The 14,633-nt window shown below is 40.5% G+C and overlaps 2 protein-coding genes across 5 annotated transcripts; one reads left to right on the top strand and one right to left on the bottom strand.

Moving 5' to 3' along the window:
- The first annotated feature begins 100 nt into the window (after positions 1-100).
- Positions 101-2,211, top strand: LOC105282569 (regulator of microtubule dynamics protein 1). 2 transcript variants are annotated; one of them, XM_011344622.3, is made up of 5 exons: positions 101-635; positions 726-828; positions 959-1,153; positions 1,223-1,471; positions 1,579-2,211. In XM_011344622.3, the coding sequence occupies exons 2-5, from the start codon at positions 739-741 to the stop codon at positions 1,930-1,932; spliced, it is 888 nt and encodes a 295-aa protein (XP_011342924.1). In that variant the 5' UTR covers positions 101-635; positions 726-738; the 3' UTR covers positions 1,933-2,211. The 2 variants fall into 2 exon arrangements, with proteins under 2 accessions (XP_011342924.1, XP_011342925.1); XM_011344623.3 differs by having other exon boundaries at positions 962-1,153.
- On the bottom strand, positions 1,981-13,125 carry LOC105282568 (protein dispatched). Of its 3 annotated transcripts, none has more exons than XM_026969396.1 (12): positions 12,649-13,121; positions 7,053-7,163; positions 6,637-6,822; positions 6,410-6,550; positions 5,556-6,191; positions 5,083-5,470; positions 4,770-4,971; positions 4,304-4,688; positions 3,623-4,207; positions 3,233-3,533; positions 2,846-3,143; positions 1,981-2,524 (listed from the first exon to the last, which is right to left on the bottom strand). In XM_026969396.1, exons 3-12 carry the CDS (start codon positions 6,772-6,774, stop codon positions 2,272-2,274), a joined length of 3,327 nt encoding a protein of 1,108 aa, XP_026825197.1. In that variant the 5' UTR covers positions 6,775-6,822; positions 7,053-7,163; positions 12,649-13,121; the 3' UTR covers positions 1,981-2,271. The 3 variants fall into 3 exon arrangements, with proteins under 3 accessions (XP_026825197.1, XP_011342923.1, XP_026825198.1); XM_011344621.3 differs by lacking the exon at positions 12,649-13,121 and adding an exon at positions 7,250-7,756; XM_026969397.1 differs by lacking the exon at positions 7,053-7,163 and having other exon boundaries at positions 12,649-13,125.
- Positions 13,126-14,633: the final 1,508 nt, after the last annotated feature.

Consider the following 14,633-nt stretch of genomic DNA (forward strand, 5'->3'; position numbering starts at 1 on the left):
CATGCGTTCAAAGTGTTCTATTTCTTTTAACTTTAATTTTTTTTCCTACGAAATCGATTCGCAATATTTAGTCGATTCGCACCAAAAGATTTGATCTTTCGACTAATTACGCAAATACTTTTATTTTTTCACCGGTTATCTTTCAGCCCCTAATGGTATGCAATCGATGCACTATGCACTGTGTGCACTATTGGAGGGGATACGGTACAACCTGCTGTAATCCTATTTCCGATTTATTGTTTTTTTAAAACCATTATGCGCACATTGTGTGTACGATTGGCACAAACATTTTGTTTGGGACGAAGCAAAACGCAACAGATTAGTTGATATTTGATTATAACAATGATTTGACATTCCACTCTTAGGTTATCCTCGATTAGGTAATTTATCCGAATTAAGATTAATAGTGCATTCATCAGAGGTTAGTGAATAACAGTTTAAAACTTTTACATGTTTGTATATACAGTGGTTACGTTTATATTCTATATTATAATGTTCGATCTGTTAAGTTTGAAGTTAACATGACAAAGGTTAGTAGCGCGTTTTAAAATTGTGACTCGTTAGAGATTAGGGTAAATCGATAAGATTAAATCGTCTTTTTCAACATAACAATTACCTGACATTACTGCTTGAAGGTAATAAAATGCTTTTTCTTTATCATTTTCTTTATCACTTATCACTAATTTATCTTTTCCATGCTTTTCTAATTCAAATACCAATTCCAGCCAGTCCACGAAAATGCTTCTGCAAAGATTGTATCGCATTACGAGGTGCAGTCGAGATCTACGAAGAATTATTCCATGTAAAAATATTCACTCGACTTTTAAGGTACAAAATAATAATATATTGGAAAATACGTATAATATAATATAGATACAACATTGTACACATATTGTATGCATGCAATACACTGTTGTGCTAATTATTAATATAAAATCAAACAAAATTTTCTTTCCAGAAGGAGAGCAATGTGCAAGCGGTTGGGAAACTATGGGTAACATCGCCGTTTATTATAATGGGGATGTGGAGTGTGACAAAAACCAAAAATGAGGAGGAGACCCAAGTCGCGGGACAAGTTCTTATTGCTAAAGCAGACGTGCTCTTCGATCAGGGAGATTATAAGGGTGTATATGATCTTCTGTCAAAGTATGAGGTAATAAAATTAATCGAGTCACAATTTAACTGCAAATTTGTTTATCCACCTCATGTCATCCCTTTATAGGATAGTAAGGACGTGGAAATCTTATGGCGTTTGTCCAGAGTCATTTACAAGATGTCCGAAACGGCGAACGATGTGGAGGCGCGGAAACTGATTTATCATGGATATGACTTGGTACGCGTCGCTCTTGGTATTCAAGAAGATCACTTCGCCGTTCAGAAGTGGATGTCTGTGTTTCTCAATAGCAAGAGTTCTCTGGATGGCACAAAGGCACATCTGAAAGAATTGTACAACATCAAAAAGCACATGCTAGTAAGTTAATTATCTATAATGTAATAATCATTTGAAACTTGAACGTTTACGTCGAAAATATTCGCGGAAATTGCCATTTTCTCATCCCGTTTGCGTTCACGTCGCAGAGAGCATCCGAGTTGAATCCTACTGACGCAACGACGCTCTACATGCTTGGCTACTGGTGCTACGAAATTTCTAATTTAGCATGGTATCAACGAAAAATAGCGTCTGCTCTATTTACCGAACCGCCAACCTCCTCCTTCGAGGAAGCGTTGATGTATCACAAGAACGCCGAAGAAGTCGATCCGAACTTTTACAGTCACAATTTGCTTATGTTGGGAAAAACGTATCTGAAGTTGGATCGCAAAGAGGAAGCCATTAAATATTTGAAGAAGACCGTGGAGTACCCCGCGAAGAATGACGATGACCAAAAGGCGAAGCAGGAAGCGCAAAAGATACTGAGCAGCATTTCGGGATAGGATATGGATTGAAATAGTTTTGATTCGACTTTCAGTGAGAGAACACGATTCAGATTGTTCCAACATCGTCGCTCATACAATTTCCTATTACATGATTTTACGTACAGCTGCGTACACTGTATATACACACGTAGATGGATGATCGTTGATTTTGGATACACGTTTTAGCTTAAAACTAGTTGAACACACATTAATTATGCGATACACACACACATACGTATAAGAATACGTACGTAGGAACGTACAACATAATTATTTTATAAAAAAATAAATTTTATCTAAAAGGATACACGCACAATATGTGAGATCAAAATAGAGAAGAATTTCCTAGAAATTTACTTAATTTACATATAAATTTTGAGGAAGTAACGTTGATAATGGAGATGGCGGCAATGACGGCGACGGGGGTCTCACTGCGAGAGTCTCCAGTTCGCTGCAGTGAAATTGACACGCGGAGCTGGATGTGCTCAGAGTAGATTCCGACTGCATTCCTCGTCCTTTACAGATCTTTTTCGCTTGATTGTTATCCTTGTCTGCTTCTATCACATTGTCATCATCGTTGTACTTATGAAAACAGATCAATCTCTTCAACCTGTGATAAAAATTTTCATAAATTTGTAATTATTTTGTAATAATTATTCCATTTTATCATGTATTATTACTATTTGTGCAGTAAAGTGATTGTGTGTGTGTGTGTATATGTGTGATATTTTATTTACTTCGATTTATAGCCAAGAAAACTGGGACCAAATACAAAGCACAAATACCAAAAACAAATACCAAATTCTTAATTTATTACACCGGTCTTTCAACCTATGGACTTGCGCTTATTTTCCCTAGCTCTCTCCCACCTTTCTTCGCCCCTCTGTGTGTATGTGTGTAGTTAATCAATTATATGATAAAACAAACTTACTTGGAATATTTAAATTGAGCAAACTGTAAGGGTCCCATAATTGCCAACATGGGACACAAAAATAGCGTGGCGTACAGCCAACTCACTCCCATTACGAGTAGCAGAAATACACCGATTTGTATGTACGCCAGAACGTGCGAGGGTAACATCAAAGCACCTGCAGCTCCGCTCGTAACCGCTGCCATGAGAGTCGGGCCGCCCATCCGTTGCAATGCCACTTTTACTCTATCCGTTCTCTTGTTAGATATGCATCCTTTGTAACTTACGGCGTAATGTAAACTAAAGTCTACAGCGAGACCTGGTGACGACGAAAATTTTATTAATTTCATGAAATTAAAATAATTCGAAATCTTAATCAATCATTTTAATCAAAGTTTTCTCGTTTACCTATTGCTGTGGATACCGCAACGCTTTCCAGCACGTCCAGCTTCCACCCGAGAAGGATGAGGATAGCAACAGTTACGATTATTGCAGCGCCGACGGTCATAATGGCGAACAAACTGATGAGAGGGTTTAAAGTCACAAACGCCAGTACGATCAGAGCCAACATCAACGACACTCCTATCGCCCAGAGAGTGCCCTCGTGCAGCGCTCGCTGGAGTTCATAAAATTCCAAGTTGCTGACAAACCATCCACCTCGCATCCCTTTAGGCGCATCCCGTAATTGCTTTTGCATCCAACTCTCAACCTGAATTTCATGATTATGAGTATTATATTATGAAGACTGAAGTCTACTGCAGTTCTTTACGAGTATAAGTGTGAGTGCATGATGCTTACTTGATGAAAGAATTCATCCATATTTGTAAAGGAGAAAGTGTACGCGTACGTGCTGTCGTATTCAACAATGAGCGCTTTAATTTCAGGTATTAATTCCGTCGCGTTTGCAAGCGTGTCGTTTAACATCGGAGGCGAGGACAAGGCCGTAGGTTTGACGAATTTTAGGCCCGCAGAAATTCCACCGTTTCGAATCCACAAATACGGCGAGCGATGTAACTCCGCGTTAGCTGCGGCCGCACATCGCTGGAGAACGTCGGGTTTAAACGGAAATCTGCTACTTTGGCAGCACGGTGCATAATTGATGCTGGGATCAATGGGATCCTCGCAACGTCTCTCCATCCACGAGCGTAGCGATTCGATAAAACAGTTGGGCAACAAGGGCCCCGTAGTGGTGCGGTAGAAGGGCTGCTTCCGTAAATCTTGGCAAAATCGTGCGAGCCACACTTGCGACTTCGGGTCAGAAATGTTAAAAGTTTCGTCCCAATCTGCCGTTCCTTTATCGGTGGGATCGAGATAATTACCGTTATCAACCGGGTTCATGCCCCATACAAATCGCATCGGCAAAATCTCGGCATCCCTTCCAATCTAGATAGAAAATCAAAAACATATAAAAATGACTCTGCTCTGTTACATTGCCTTATCGGGCAAAAGAGGTAAAGTGTAAATGAAATACAGTTATACCATTTCCTCTCGCTCGAACCAGAATCTCCGCACGTGTGTCATCTCGTACTGCTCGAACAGATGGGATTTATGGAACAACTGGAAATTGATGTAGTCTGGCAGCTGCAAGCCCGGATAATGGAAAACGATGACGCAACATATTATCGCCAGAATGCCCAAACTCGGTAGCCAGATCCATTGCAAGCGAAGCGTCATCTCGATTAAGAAGGCGGTAAATGCTTCCGTCACCTGATCCCCAAATAATCGTAGGGGACGTATAATCTTTCGAGTAATAAAATTCATTGGGGATAAAGTTATTTTACAATGCTCCGAGATGACCATGCACGCTGGTATCCACGTAACCATCAAGACGAAGTTGGCTATAACCGTCATGCCTGCAAATAAACTGTTATACAGAAATTATTATAGCAGAAATGGAAAAGTTAACAAACATATTAGATACATCAAAGCACTAGAAAATTAATACCTGAAGCAATTTATAGCGGTCACGTTACTGACACTCGACGCGAAAAAAGCTACAGCCGTGGTGAAAGACGTGACGAACATGGATGGGAAAGCGTGCTTCATGGTTTCTTGTATTAAGCATCTTAGACCATCGTTGGAACGTTTCTGCTGCTTTCCAGATTCATATATTTTACAATACACAAATGCATCATCCGCTCCAATGCCTGGAATATTTATGAGTATATTATATATTGTTAATAGCGCAACAACATATATAATTGCATTCTCGTTGTATGAGTTTTACGCAGATTATTATTTGAAATACTGATACTAACCTATGGCTACAACGATGGCCAACAAATTCATAAAAGGAAAGAACGTTATACGCAAGACGAGGGTGTACACCGCGTATGAAATACCAAGACTAAACAGCACCGTGAAGATTGTCGTAATGGTCAAAATTATTGAGCCGGTGTACGCCCAAATGCAGAGTGTGATAAAGATAAAGCTGCCAAGCAGCAGCCTCGAGTCAGATACCAATTGTTCGTCGAACAACGTAGTTTTTAGACCCAATTGCATGCCTTGAACGTGGAAATCTCCATACGTCAAGTCGTCATTGTCTATCGCATTGTAAAAGTCTAAGGTCGCAGAACTCGCGGCGATAGGGAGAAACAGCATGGCAGATTTCAACGTCGAGTCGTTTTCATTGTCCTTCTTAACTGCCTGTAACGATCCAATCGATTTAATCAATTCAAGCTATAATCAACATGGCATGATAATTAATTGACAGAAAGATACGTGGTCTTACGTTTGAGATAAAGTCAACGTCCAGGAGATAGTGTAGCAGATGGTACACCGCGTTTCTCGCGTAACACTCGGCCGGCACCTCTCTCTGACACTTCAGGTCGTCCGCACAGTTAGGCAATAACTGACGATTATAATAGTAATGAGAGCATTGCTGCAGAAGTGTTTTTACTTTACTCAGATCGTTCTCCGTCACTCCCAAGCAAGAGGTGCGATTGGATAGCAGTGCCACATAGTTGGCCGGCGACCAACTTCTACAGCACTTCTGATGCGCGGAACCTTCGTACGCGACTTGACACAGAGATGGGAAGTGAACGTTTCCACGAAGTACGTCATCGATACGACACTGAGCCAATACACCTTCCAGCGACCATAAATCCTTGTCTTTCGACCTCGCGCCGATTATAACACGAGAATACGAGGAAGTTGGTAGATTACAGAAAAAGTGTTCACCATCAACATGCTCCTGATTCTTATTAGCGTTTATGTCTATGGTGGGTGTACAGTTTGCCGATATTTCGTTGAACGGATCCTCTGTCAAAGTTTGGTTGAAGTTACTGTCAGTTTTCGACTTTTTTCGATTCTTCCCCTTTTTATTTTTATTTCTATTTTTATTTCGTGATTTCTTTTTACGATCACTCTGATAAAAGACAAGCTGATTATGATTTTGCATATATTAGACTATAAATGTAAATTTAGAGACAAGGCAACGACATATCGTTTGCTCATTGTGTTTCTATTGTACGTCTACTTTTATCAAGAACTAAAGCTTTTTGATACGTTGCAAATATGTTACTTTGTCCCTTGGAACAGTAACGATGATACAAAATTATCGAAACTAAAACTTCACAGACATACCTGTTGATTTGCTTGTTGATGTACATATAGTTGATACTCCAAAGGATTATCAATTAGTTCTGCCCTTCCCTTTGTAGCTTCCACTAAATTATGCCAGGCTGTAAGTCTTTTCGCTAGAACTGTACCTCTTGCCTCGAAACCCTGTTACAGGATATTGTTACATGCAAACAACAGTGTTACATTTATATGTATCTATACTCATAACTTTTATCTAGATTTGTACATACCATTTGAGGATCCCTAAAATCTGGAAGCTTGTTGGTCATAAATGGTATGATCATACATATTGAGGAAAGTACAAAAACAGCGATGAAGATAATATATGGGTGGTGAGCCACCACACGAGGAAACCACTCTGCTTTCATCTCTATAACGTTTTACTCTTGCTTTATATTTTTATTCTGAATATTTACCTACAGAGAAAGTTATTGAAAATCATCAATATGATTAACAAGTTTGTTATCATTCAATTCATTATTTTTATTGAATATAATTCGAGAATAAAAATGATCGACGTATAAATGATTTCAGCATCTCAACCCAGTGATTTACACTCATTAATGCATAAATTCTTTGTGTAATAATTTTTTTAATTTTATTTCATTCAAGTACTTGCAAATAGTAAGTGTTCTTAATAAAATACCTTATAATTTTTACGATATCTTTATACATGTACAATTTACACGTGCAATGTTTTAAGATGATTCTCGAACGTGATTAGCGTCCAGCGTCTTCCGAATGCACGGACAAATAACTACAAAAATATAAACAGATTTCAGCCAATTTGAATCTATCTACGTAGTATTTTCTTTTTGTTCTCATATTATTATTCCGTCATACCGAATGCGAGTGCATTGCATTTTCTCTTTACCGATAATTCTTCGAGAAGAAATAACACTACCTCTCTACACCGATCTACTTCAAATAATGGCACGTGTTTACAGTTGGTGGTAAATGGTATAACCCGAGTAAAGCACGAAAGGGCGGAAACATAGACGGAATTTTTATGTGTGTCTCTTAAACTGCAACTCGCATGCGCGTCATTGTATACTTCAATAAAGTTAGCCGGACAACTTCGACTTTAAACATTTTTGTTTATACGAATCGTTTGTTAGTCGTTTGTTATTGATTGTTAGATTAATTAAAACATTTGTTAGACAATATTTTCTATGTAAATACAAAAACAAATTTTAATGTCAAGATAGCCGGTAAATTACAATTTTTGTTTTAAAATAGGCTTAATCGATGCGGAATCGTTTGTTGTTTCCAAATATACTAATTAAAACGTTTATTGGATCACAGTTTCGCTTAAAAAAGTGAAATTCTATTCAAAAGAAGAGACGAAATTCCATCAGTAGTTTCCTTTCTATGTTATTGAATGATTTAAGGGGATACTGGAGCTGCTAGTGAACTTCTTCGCGATGGTGCTGCCATCGCACAATATTTGCACAATAAAATGCTTTTTACAAAAATTTGGCAATTTGTACGCACAAAATCGCTGTTAAGCGGTGTTTGGACACAATTAAGGAATATGAGACTGCTTTTCGAAGTGACTTTAGAAGCGTCATAAAAGAGAATTCTGTGTTTTCCTTTAGGATTAGAGGTTAGAATACAGGAGAACACAGAATTCTCTTTTATGACGCTTCTAAAGTCACTTCGAAAAGCATCCTCATATTCCTTAATTGTGTCCAAACATCGCTCAATAGCGATTTTGTGCGTACAAATTGCCAAATTTGTGTAAAAAGCATTTTCTGTGCAAATAATGTGCGATGGCAGCACCATCGCAAAGAAGTTCACTAGCAGCTCCAGCATCCCCTTAAGGTATAAGAAATACTGTCACGCCATTTTAATTCAGGACAAATATCGTTAATATTCGTCCTGTGATATATTTATAATTATGATAAGAAAGACTTGCTCAGACCGTTTGAGCACATCATGAAGAACAGGTAATGTAATTTTATTCTATAAATTAATTTTACCTTTATTTAATTTGTAGTTGTAATCGAGTAATCCGATGTTATATATCCATGTAGAACGTTCTTTATAGTATAAAGTTAAGCATTGTGTTTAAGATCAGTAAATTTCGTTACATTCTCTTTAATTTTCATTTATTATTCTTTAACGTTGAGTTACATTCCCACATAAAACGAAAACCTCCATTGGACGTCCAATGGACGTCTGTCATGGAGGTTCAGACCATCCAGTGGACGTCCTTTAGACATCCAATGGACAGCCACTAGAAATCCATAGTTCCGCTGTGCGCACGTCCAATGGACCTCCATTAGACATCTGCACAGACGTCCATGGGACGTCGATTGGACGTTTTGTGGATCATTAATAGAGGGTTCACGGAGCCTCGGTGGACGACTAACCGACGTTCCATGGATCATTAATGGAAGCTTCATGGAGCCTCGAAGGACGACCCAGGCAGCACATATTGGTTTCAAAGCCGTTATAAACGTTTTAACGTAACGTTTCATAACCATTTTATTGAAACGTTTATTTAGGAGAAAAATGTCCAACGAAAAAACGTTAAGAGAAACGTTTCTTTTTCGGGAAAAAACGTTTCAGAAACCATCAGAAAAATATTTATCAATTCTATATATCAGTGCCTCAAAGATAGACAGAGTTAAGTCACATTTTTGTAAAAAACTAGATTTTTATATTTTATGAATTACTCTCTAAATTTCGTGTAGTGAAATCTCACTCTTTTGGAATGAGATATCACTTCAAGCAATAATGATTTCAAAAGAAAAGAAGAAGAAAAGAGTACTGGATCGGTTTTCCGGATGGTTATTTATAAGGTGATAACGCAAATGTTTCTTGCGAGAACGTCACGCCTGGCCTGGCCATCTATCGGTCGCTTGGTGAATCAGAGGCGGGAATTTCACACACACTTATGTTGATTTTTGTCTCTTGTTCCATAATCGAGTACATTGAAACGTATGATGTAAAAATAATTAATACTCGCAAATTAAGTAGAAATTACTTTTTTTTCTATATTAATTATATAATTTTGAATCAATTTAATAAAACACATTTTTTGTTTCTGTGGAAACGGGAAAATACGTTTTTAAAATTTAGGTCTAAAAACGGTTTCTATTTAAACCGTTTCTTAAATGGTACTTTATGTTTCTTAGACATTAGATACGTCTAAGAAAGATATATTAGACTAACATGTGCTGCCAGGAGCCCAATTCTGTACTCGCCTACCGATGATTGTCGGTGTCGTTAACTAGCGACAGCCTATGAGAGCCACGCTTTTCTCCAAGGTCGTCCTTGCCATTGGCTGTCGCTGGTTACCGACACCGCAATCATCGGTAGGCGAGTACAGAATTGGGCTCCTGGGGACTAATCGACGTTCCGTGGATCATTAATGGACGGTTCATGGAGCATCGATGGACGTCTATTAGACGTTCCGTGGATCATTAATGGAAGCTTCATGGAGCCTTGATGGACGACTAACCGACGATCCGTGGATCATTTATGGACGGTTCATGGAGCATCGGTGGACGTCTATTAGACGTTCCGTGGATCATTAATGGAAGCTTCATGGAGCCTCGATGCCACGAAACGTTGGTTAGTCGTCCATCGAGGCTCTATGAACCTTCCATTAATGGTCCATGGGACGTACATTAATCGTCCACCGAGGTTCCGTGAATCTTCTATTAATGATCCACGGTCTAATAGACGTCTTTAAAGACGTCTAAAGGCAGGAGCACAGACTTTTGCATAAGCGCATAAAAAGATGCATAAGAAATTTGATTGGTCTATAAGCATGTGCATAAGGAAATGGACCAATCAAATTCCTTATGCATCTGTTTATGCGCTTATGCAAAAGTCTGTGCTCTTGCCTTAATGCAGATCTACTGGACGTGCAAGGCGGAACTATGGATTTCTAGTAGCCGTCTAATGGATGTCTAGTGGATCTCTACTGGATGTTCCGAATCTTCATGACATACGTCTAATGGATGTCCATTACAGATTTTCGGTGGATGTAAATTTATGTAAGATATAACTTCAATTATATATATATTATTAATAATTAAAAATAAATTCTATAATATTGTGAATTTCTAAATGTTAAACAAAATCAACTGAAAACTTGTAATTAATAATGAAACTTAAATATTAGTTTATTGGAAATACTCTATATGTTTAATAAATCTATTATACATCCATAATGGATGTCTAATGGACATCTGCAATGGATTTGTAGAGGACATCTATTATGGAGGTATCATGGATCTCTAATAGACGTCCATCTGACGTCTATCGTGGAGATAGATGTCCCATGGAGCTATGGAGGCTTCATGGACATCCACTGGATGCTAATTTCTATGTGGGATTATTTCCGTTACGATTTAGTCGCGAAAAGTAAATCCGCTTCGTTCAAATACCCGAAAACGTGTTGTCAGTTCGGATGACTTATTTCCAGAACACGTAAACACGATTCCGCTCGCTCCGTGTTGTCCATGCCCATAAAAGGCAATTTTCTAGCCGAAATTAGGGCAAATTCTGTTAGTCTCCGTGCCCGGACGTGAAAATCCGGGGATACACTCGGATTTTTCGTTCGGACAAAGGGCAGAAGCGACTACGACGCGATACCGAGTGGATCGTATAACGCTCGTGTCATCGTACCGTCCAGTGTCAGAGTCATCGCGCGGTGCGCTCTCAAATCGCGACCGTCGCGGAGTTGTTCGGCGTCTCAACTACGTTGAGGCCTCCTACGTTGAGTGCCATTGAACTGCAATTTCGAACTGTTGTCATTAACGAACGGTGCGAGAGTGCCCTCCGTCGTCGATCGCTCGTGAGGACGTGCGCGGCAAGATCTCCGCAGAGCAAGATTTCCGAGACCTCCGACCTCGGATTCACGTCCTGCCGTTCAAACGATCGAGCCGTCGGACATCGATCGCTACAGCGTTGTCTAGCACTCTCGACCGGGATCAAGTGGTGAAGTCAAATAAAGCTTTATTTCGACCAAATCCTTGCGATCAGTCTTTTACGCTCCGCTCTCCTGACACCTCTCCTCTCGCTTTCAAGAAGCTCCGACCAGCACGGATCTCGCGCTCATCGCTGAGCGATTCAGTGAGGCCTGCGTGGTCAACCAACCGGCCTGCCTCTTGCACAATACACATTGAATTTATAATAATTTTGCATAATCTAACTATTGTTTGATTGAAATTTAATTTGATTTAATGTGATTCAGATCGTCTGTGTAGAGATCGATATGGTTGAGATGCATGGCCCAGATTGTTTATTTGCAAGCGCCAAATATTAGATCCGGTTGTAAGAACATTTTTGTGAGCGTTTTTCATCACGCGGCTAGCAATCGTGATGAATCTGTTGTCAAGCTGGCCTTTTCCATGACCGGTAAGCTTATTAGTGAATTTCATTTTTGTGCCTGCCTCGAGGGGCAGGGCAGGGGAGGAGAGGGGAAGGGAAGGGAGCCCGCGGGTCAGCGCCGTCGCGGGGGGAGGGGAAGGGAAGGGACGGAAGCTCGCGGGTCAGCGCCGCCGCGGGAGGAAGGGAAGGGAGCCCGCGGGTCAGCACCGCTGCGGGGGAAGGGAAGGGAGCCCGCGGGTCAGCGCCGTTGCGGGGGGAGGGGAAGGGAAGGGACGGAAGCTCGCGGGTCAGCACCGCCGCGGGGGGAAGGGAAGGGAAGGGAAGGGAGCCCGCGGGTCAGCACCGCCGCGGGGAGAAGGGAAGGGAGCTCGCGGGTCAGCACCGCCGCGGGGGGAAGGGAAGGGAGCCCGCGGGTCAGCACCGCCGCGGGGGAAAGGGAAGGGAGCCCGCGGGTCAGCGCCGCCGCGGGGGAAAGGGAAGGGAAGGGAAGGGAGCCCGCGGGTCAGCACCGCCGCGGGGGGAGGGGGAGGGAAGGGAACCTGTGGGTCAGCACCGTCGCGGGGGGAGGGGAAGGGTAGGAGGCCCGCGGGTCCGAGAGCCCCGGCGCAACAAAATTACAATACATATTATTAACAAGTAATAACAGAAATAAGATAAAAGTGTACGCAAGTGTAAAACCAGTAAGCACAGATACAATACATACAAATATAATAAAAGCCAATAAACAAAAAATAAAAACAATTTGCAGCCTCGATCCTCGCTGCAAGATTGGAGCATCCAGTGACACTGGCGACGTGTTCGGCGCGATGTGCTGCTGTCGGTCCAAGGATACGCGTTAATCGCTTAATCTACTTAGGGCCTTAGCTCATAGTGATTCGCAGAAGGGAACGTACCTGGGAGGTGCTCCGAAATGCCGACGTGATATTCGCAGGTTCGCGCCGCGAACGAGAACGATGGCGCGACTTGAAGTATCTTCGTGGATCGTACGTGTCAGGTTTACGTCGACGGATTATAACCCGTCCTGCCGCAAACGACGAGCAACGACGTACCTCCAGAACGGCAACTCTCTCTATTAGGCGCACCGGACGATACCGCGACGTCAAACCTAACCTCTCGTACGTAACGCGAACAAGTACACCAAGTTTTGACGGCGAATTTTGAAGGTTAACTTTTTCAAGGAAATCACATGTAAATCCGCCATTTCCGCAACTTTTCGCGAAAGTTTTGATTTATCGCTTTCTTTCATAAGGCTGAAGTCACATGGTACGGAATAGAGTCATAGAAAGGTAGAGATAGTGCACCTCGGCCCGTTTGCGCATGCGTTGGAAATTGCCAGTCTAACCTAAATATGCATACGAATTACGGTTCGTGTCGATCACATGTCGGTTGATTTTATTCTTCTTTTTGAAGACATTTATGAAAAATGGGTCGGAGGTGCTACTTGTGCAGTAATTATAAGGAAAGAATAAATCAACCGACACATGATCGACACGAACCGTAATCCGTATGCATATTAGGTTAGGCTGATGGCAGAGGACGCGACGTAAACGCTCACGTCGGCCGTACGGCGAACCGGGCGAACTGAAGTCGGGAGCGCCCGACTAGGAAAGACTGGATGCTCGGCGCGGCGCGGCTTATATACCCCCACTCGGTAGTCGTGGTGGGGGTATAGCTACTATATAAAGGATAGCTGACTCGTCCGCCATATTGGAGCCCAAGCTTTGTTCGGTTGTAAATTTGTGATGTTACTTTTTATTACGTGGCAACTTAATTGTTTTGTAAAAATTACTGGCTGTTCGGCCCCAAAATGTTCGAACCACTCTAGGAATGGTTTTAAATTCTATAGGTAAGTATTTTTATTTATTAGTAACAACAAAATGTAACGACAAATTTGTCTAACCTCACATCCTTCTTTTTACTTACATATATTTGTATTGACTATTTGTTAATTTGTTAGCTACTTATAATAAGCATATAATGTAATAATATAATATTATAATTAAGAAATATTCATTAACAAATAGTCAATACAAATATATGTAAGTAAAAAGATGGATGTGAGGTTAGACAAATTTGTCGTTACATTTTGTTGTTACTAATAAATCAAAATACTTACCTATAGAATTTAAAACCATTCCTAGAGTGGTTCGAACAATTTGGAGCCGAACAGCCAGTCATTTTACAAAACAATTAAATTGCCACGTAATAAAAGGTCTGTTCTTTATTGCTGAACTGCTGCACTAGTTCAGAGTTTATCCTTTTCCTTTCAATGTGTAGTAAAAAAGATAAACTCTGAACTAGTACAGCAGTTCAGCAATAAAGAACAGACCTAAAAAGTAACGTCACAAGTTCAACCGAACAAAGCTTGGGCTCCAATATGGCGGACGAGTCAGCTATCCTTTATATAGTAGCTATAGGTGGGGGTGTGACGTCACGTCGGCGGCAGTGGCGTAGCGCCGCGGGGCGCGGAGCGCCCTATTTATTTTGCATAAATACAGTTTCTGAGATATTCAATAGAAGATATAATCGAAAGAAATATCAAATTAAAATTATATTTTTCAATATTGTAATATTTTGAGATACTACGCTTACTCTTTGTAGAATACATTAAGTCTACAAAATATTTCACGACGTAGTAACATGTTAACAAATATTGTCTAACAAATGTTTTAATTAATCTAACAATCAACAACAAACCACTAACAAACGATTCGTATAAACAAAAATGTTTAAAGTCGAAGTTGTCCGGCTAACTTTATTGAGGTTCATTGTATAACGCATAAGGAAATAAACCAATCAGAATCTTCAATTTCCATCCATTAGAAAATGTCCATTAGAAAAAGGTATCAACGTCCTTTTCTTTGCTGCTCGTCACTCA

This window comes from Ooceraea biroi, chromosome 4, assembly GCF_003672135.1.
Source record: "Ooceraea biroi isolate clonal line C1 chromosome 4, Obir_v5.4, whole genome shotgun sequence".
Lineage (NCBI taxonomy): Eukaryota > Metazoa > Arthropoda > Insecta > Hymenoptera > Formicidae > Ooceraea > Ooceraea biroi.

Bases quoted from the DNA above. Each gene is read 5' to 3' on its own strand.
- LOC105282569 (XM_011344622.3), top strand. From the start codon at position 739: ATGCTTCTGCAAAGATTGTATCGCATTACGAGGTGCAGTCGAGATCTA. The intron at 829-958 runs GTACAAAATAAT...TTTTCTTTCCAG, and splicing joins ATATTCACTCGACTTTTAAG to AAGGAGAGCAATGTGCAAGC. The intron at 1,154-1,222 runs GTAATAAAATTA...ATCCCTTTATAG, and splicing joins ATCTTCTGTCAAAGTATGAG to GATAGTAAGGACGTGGAAAT.
- LOC105282568 (XM_026969397.1), bottom strand. From the start codon at position 6,774: ATGAAAGCAGAGTGGTTTCCTCGTGTGGTGGCTCACCACCCATATATT. The intron at 4,689-4,769 runs GTATTAATTTTC...TCTGTATAACAG, and splicing joins ACCGCTATAAATTGCTTCAG to TTTATTTGCAGGCATGACGG. The intron at 3,534-3,622 runs GTAAGCATCATG...CATGAAATTCAG, and splicing joins TGGATGAATTCTTTCATCAA to GTTGAGAGTTGGATGCAAAA.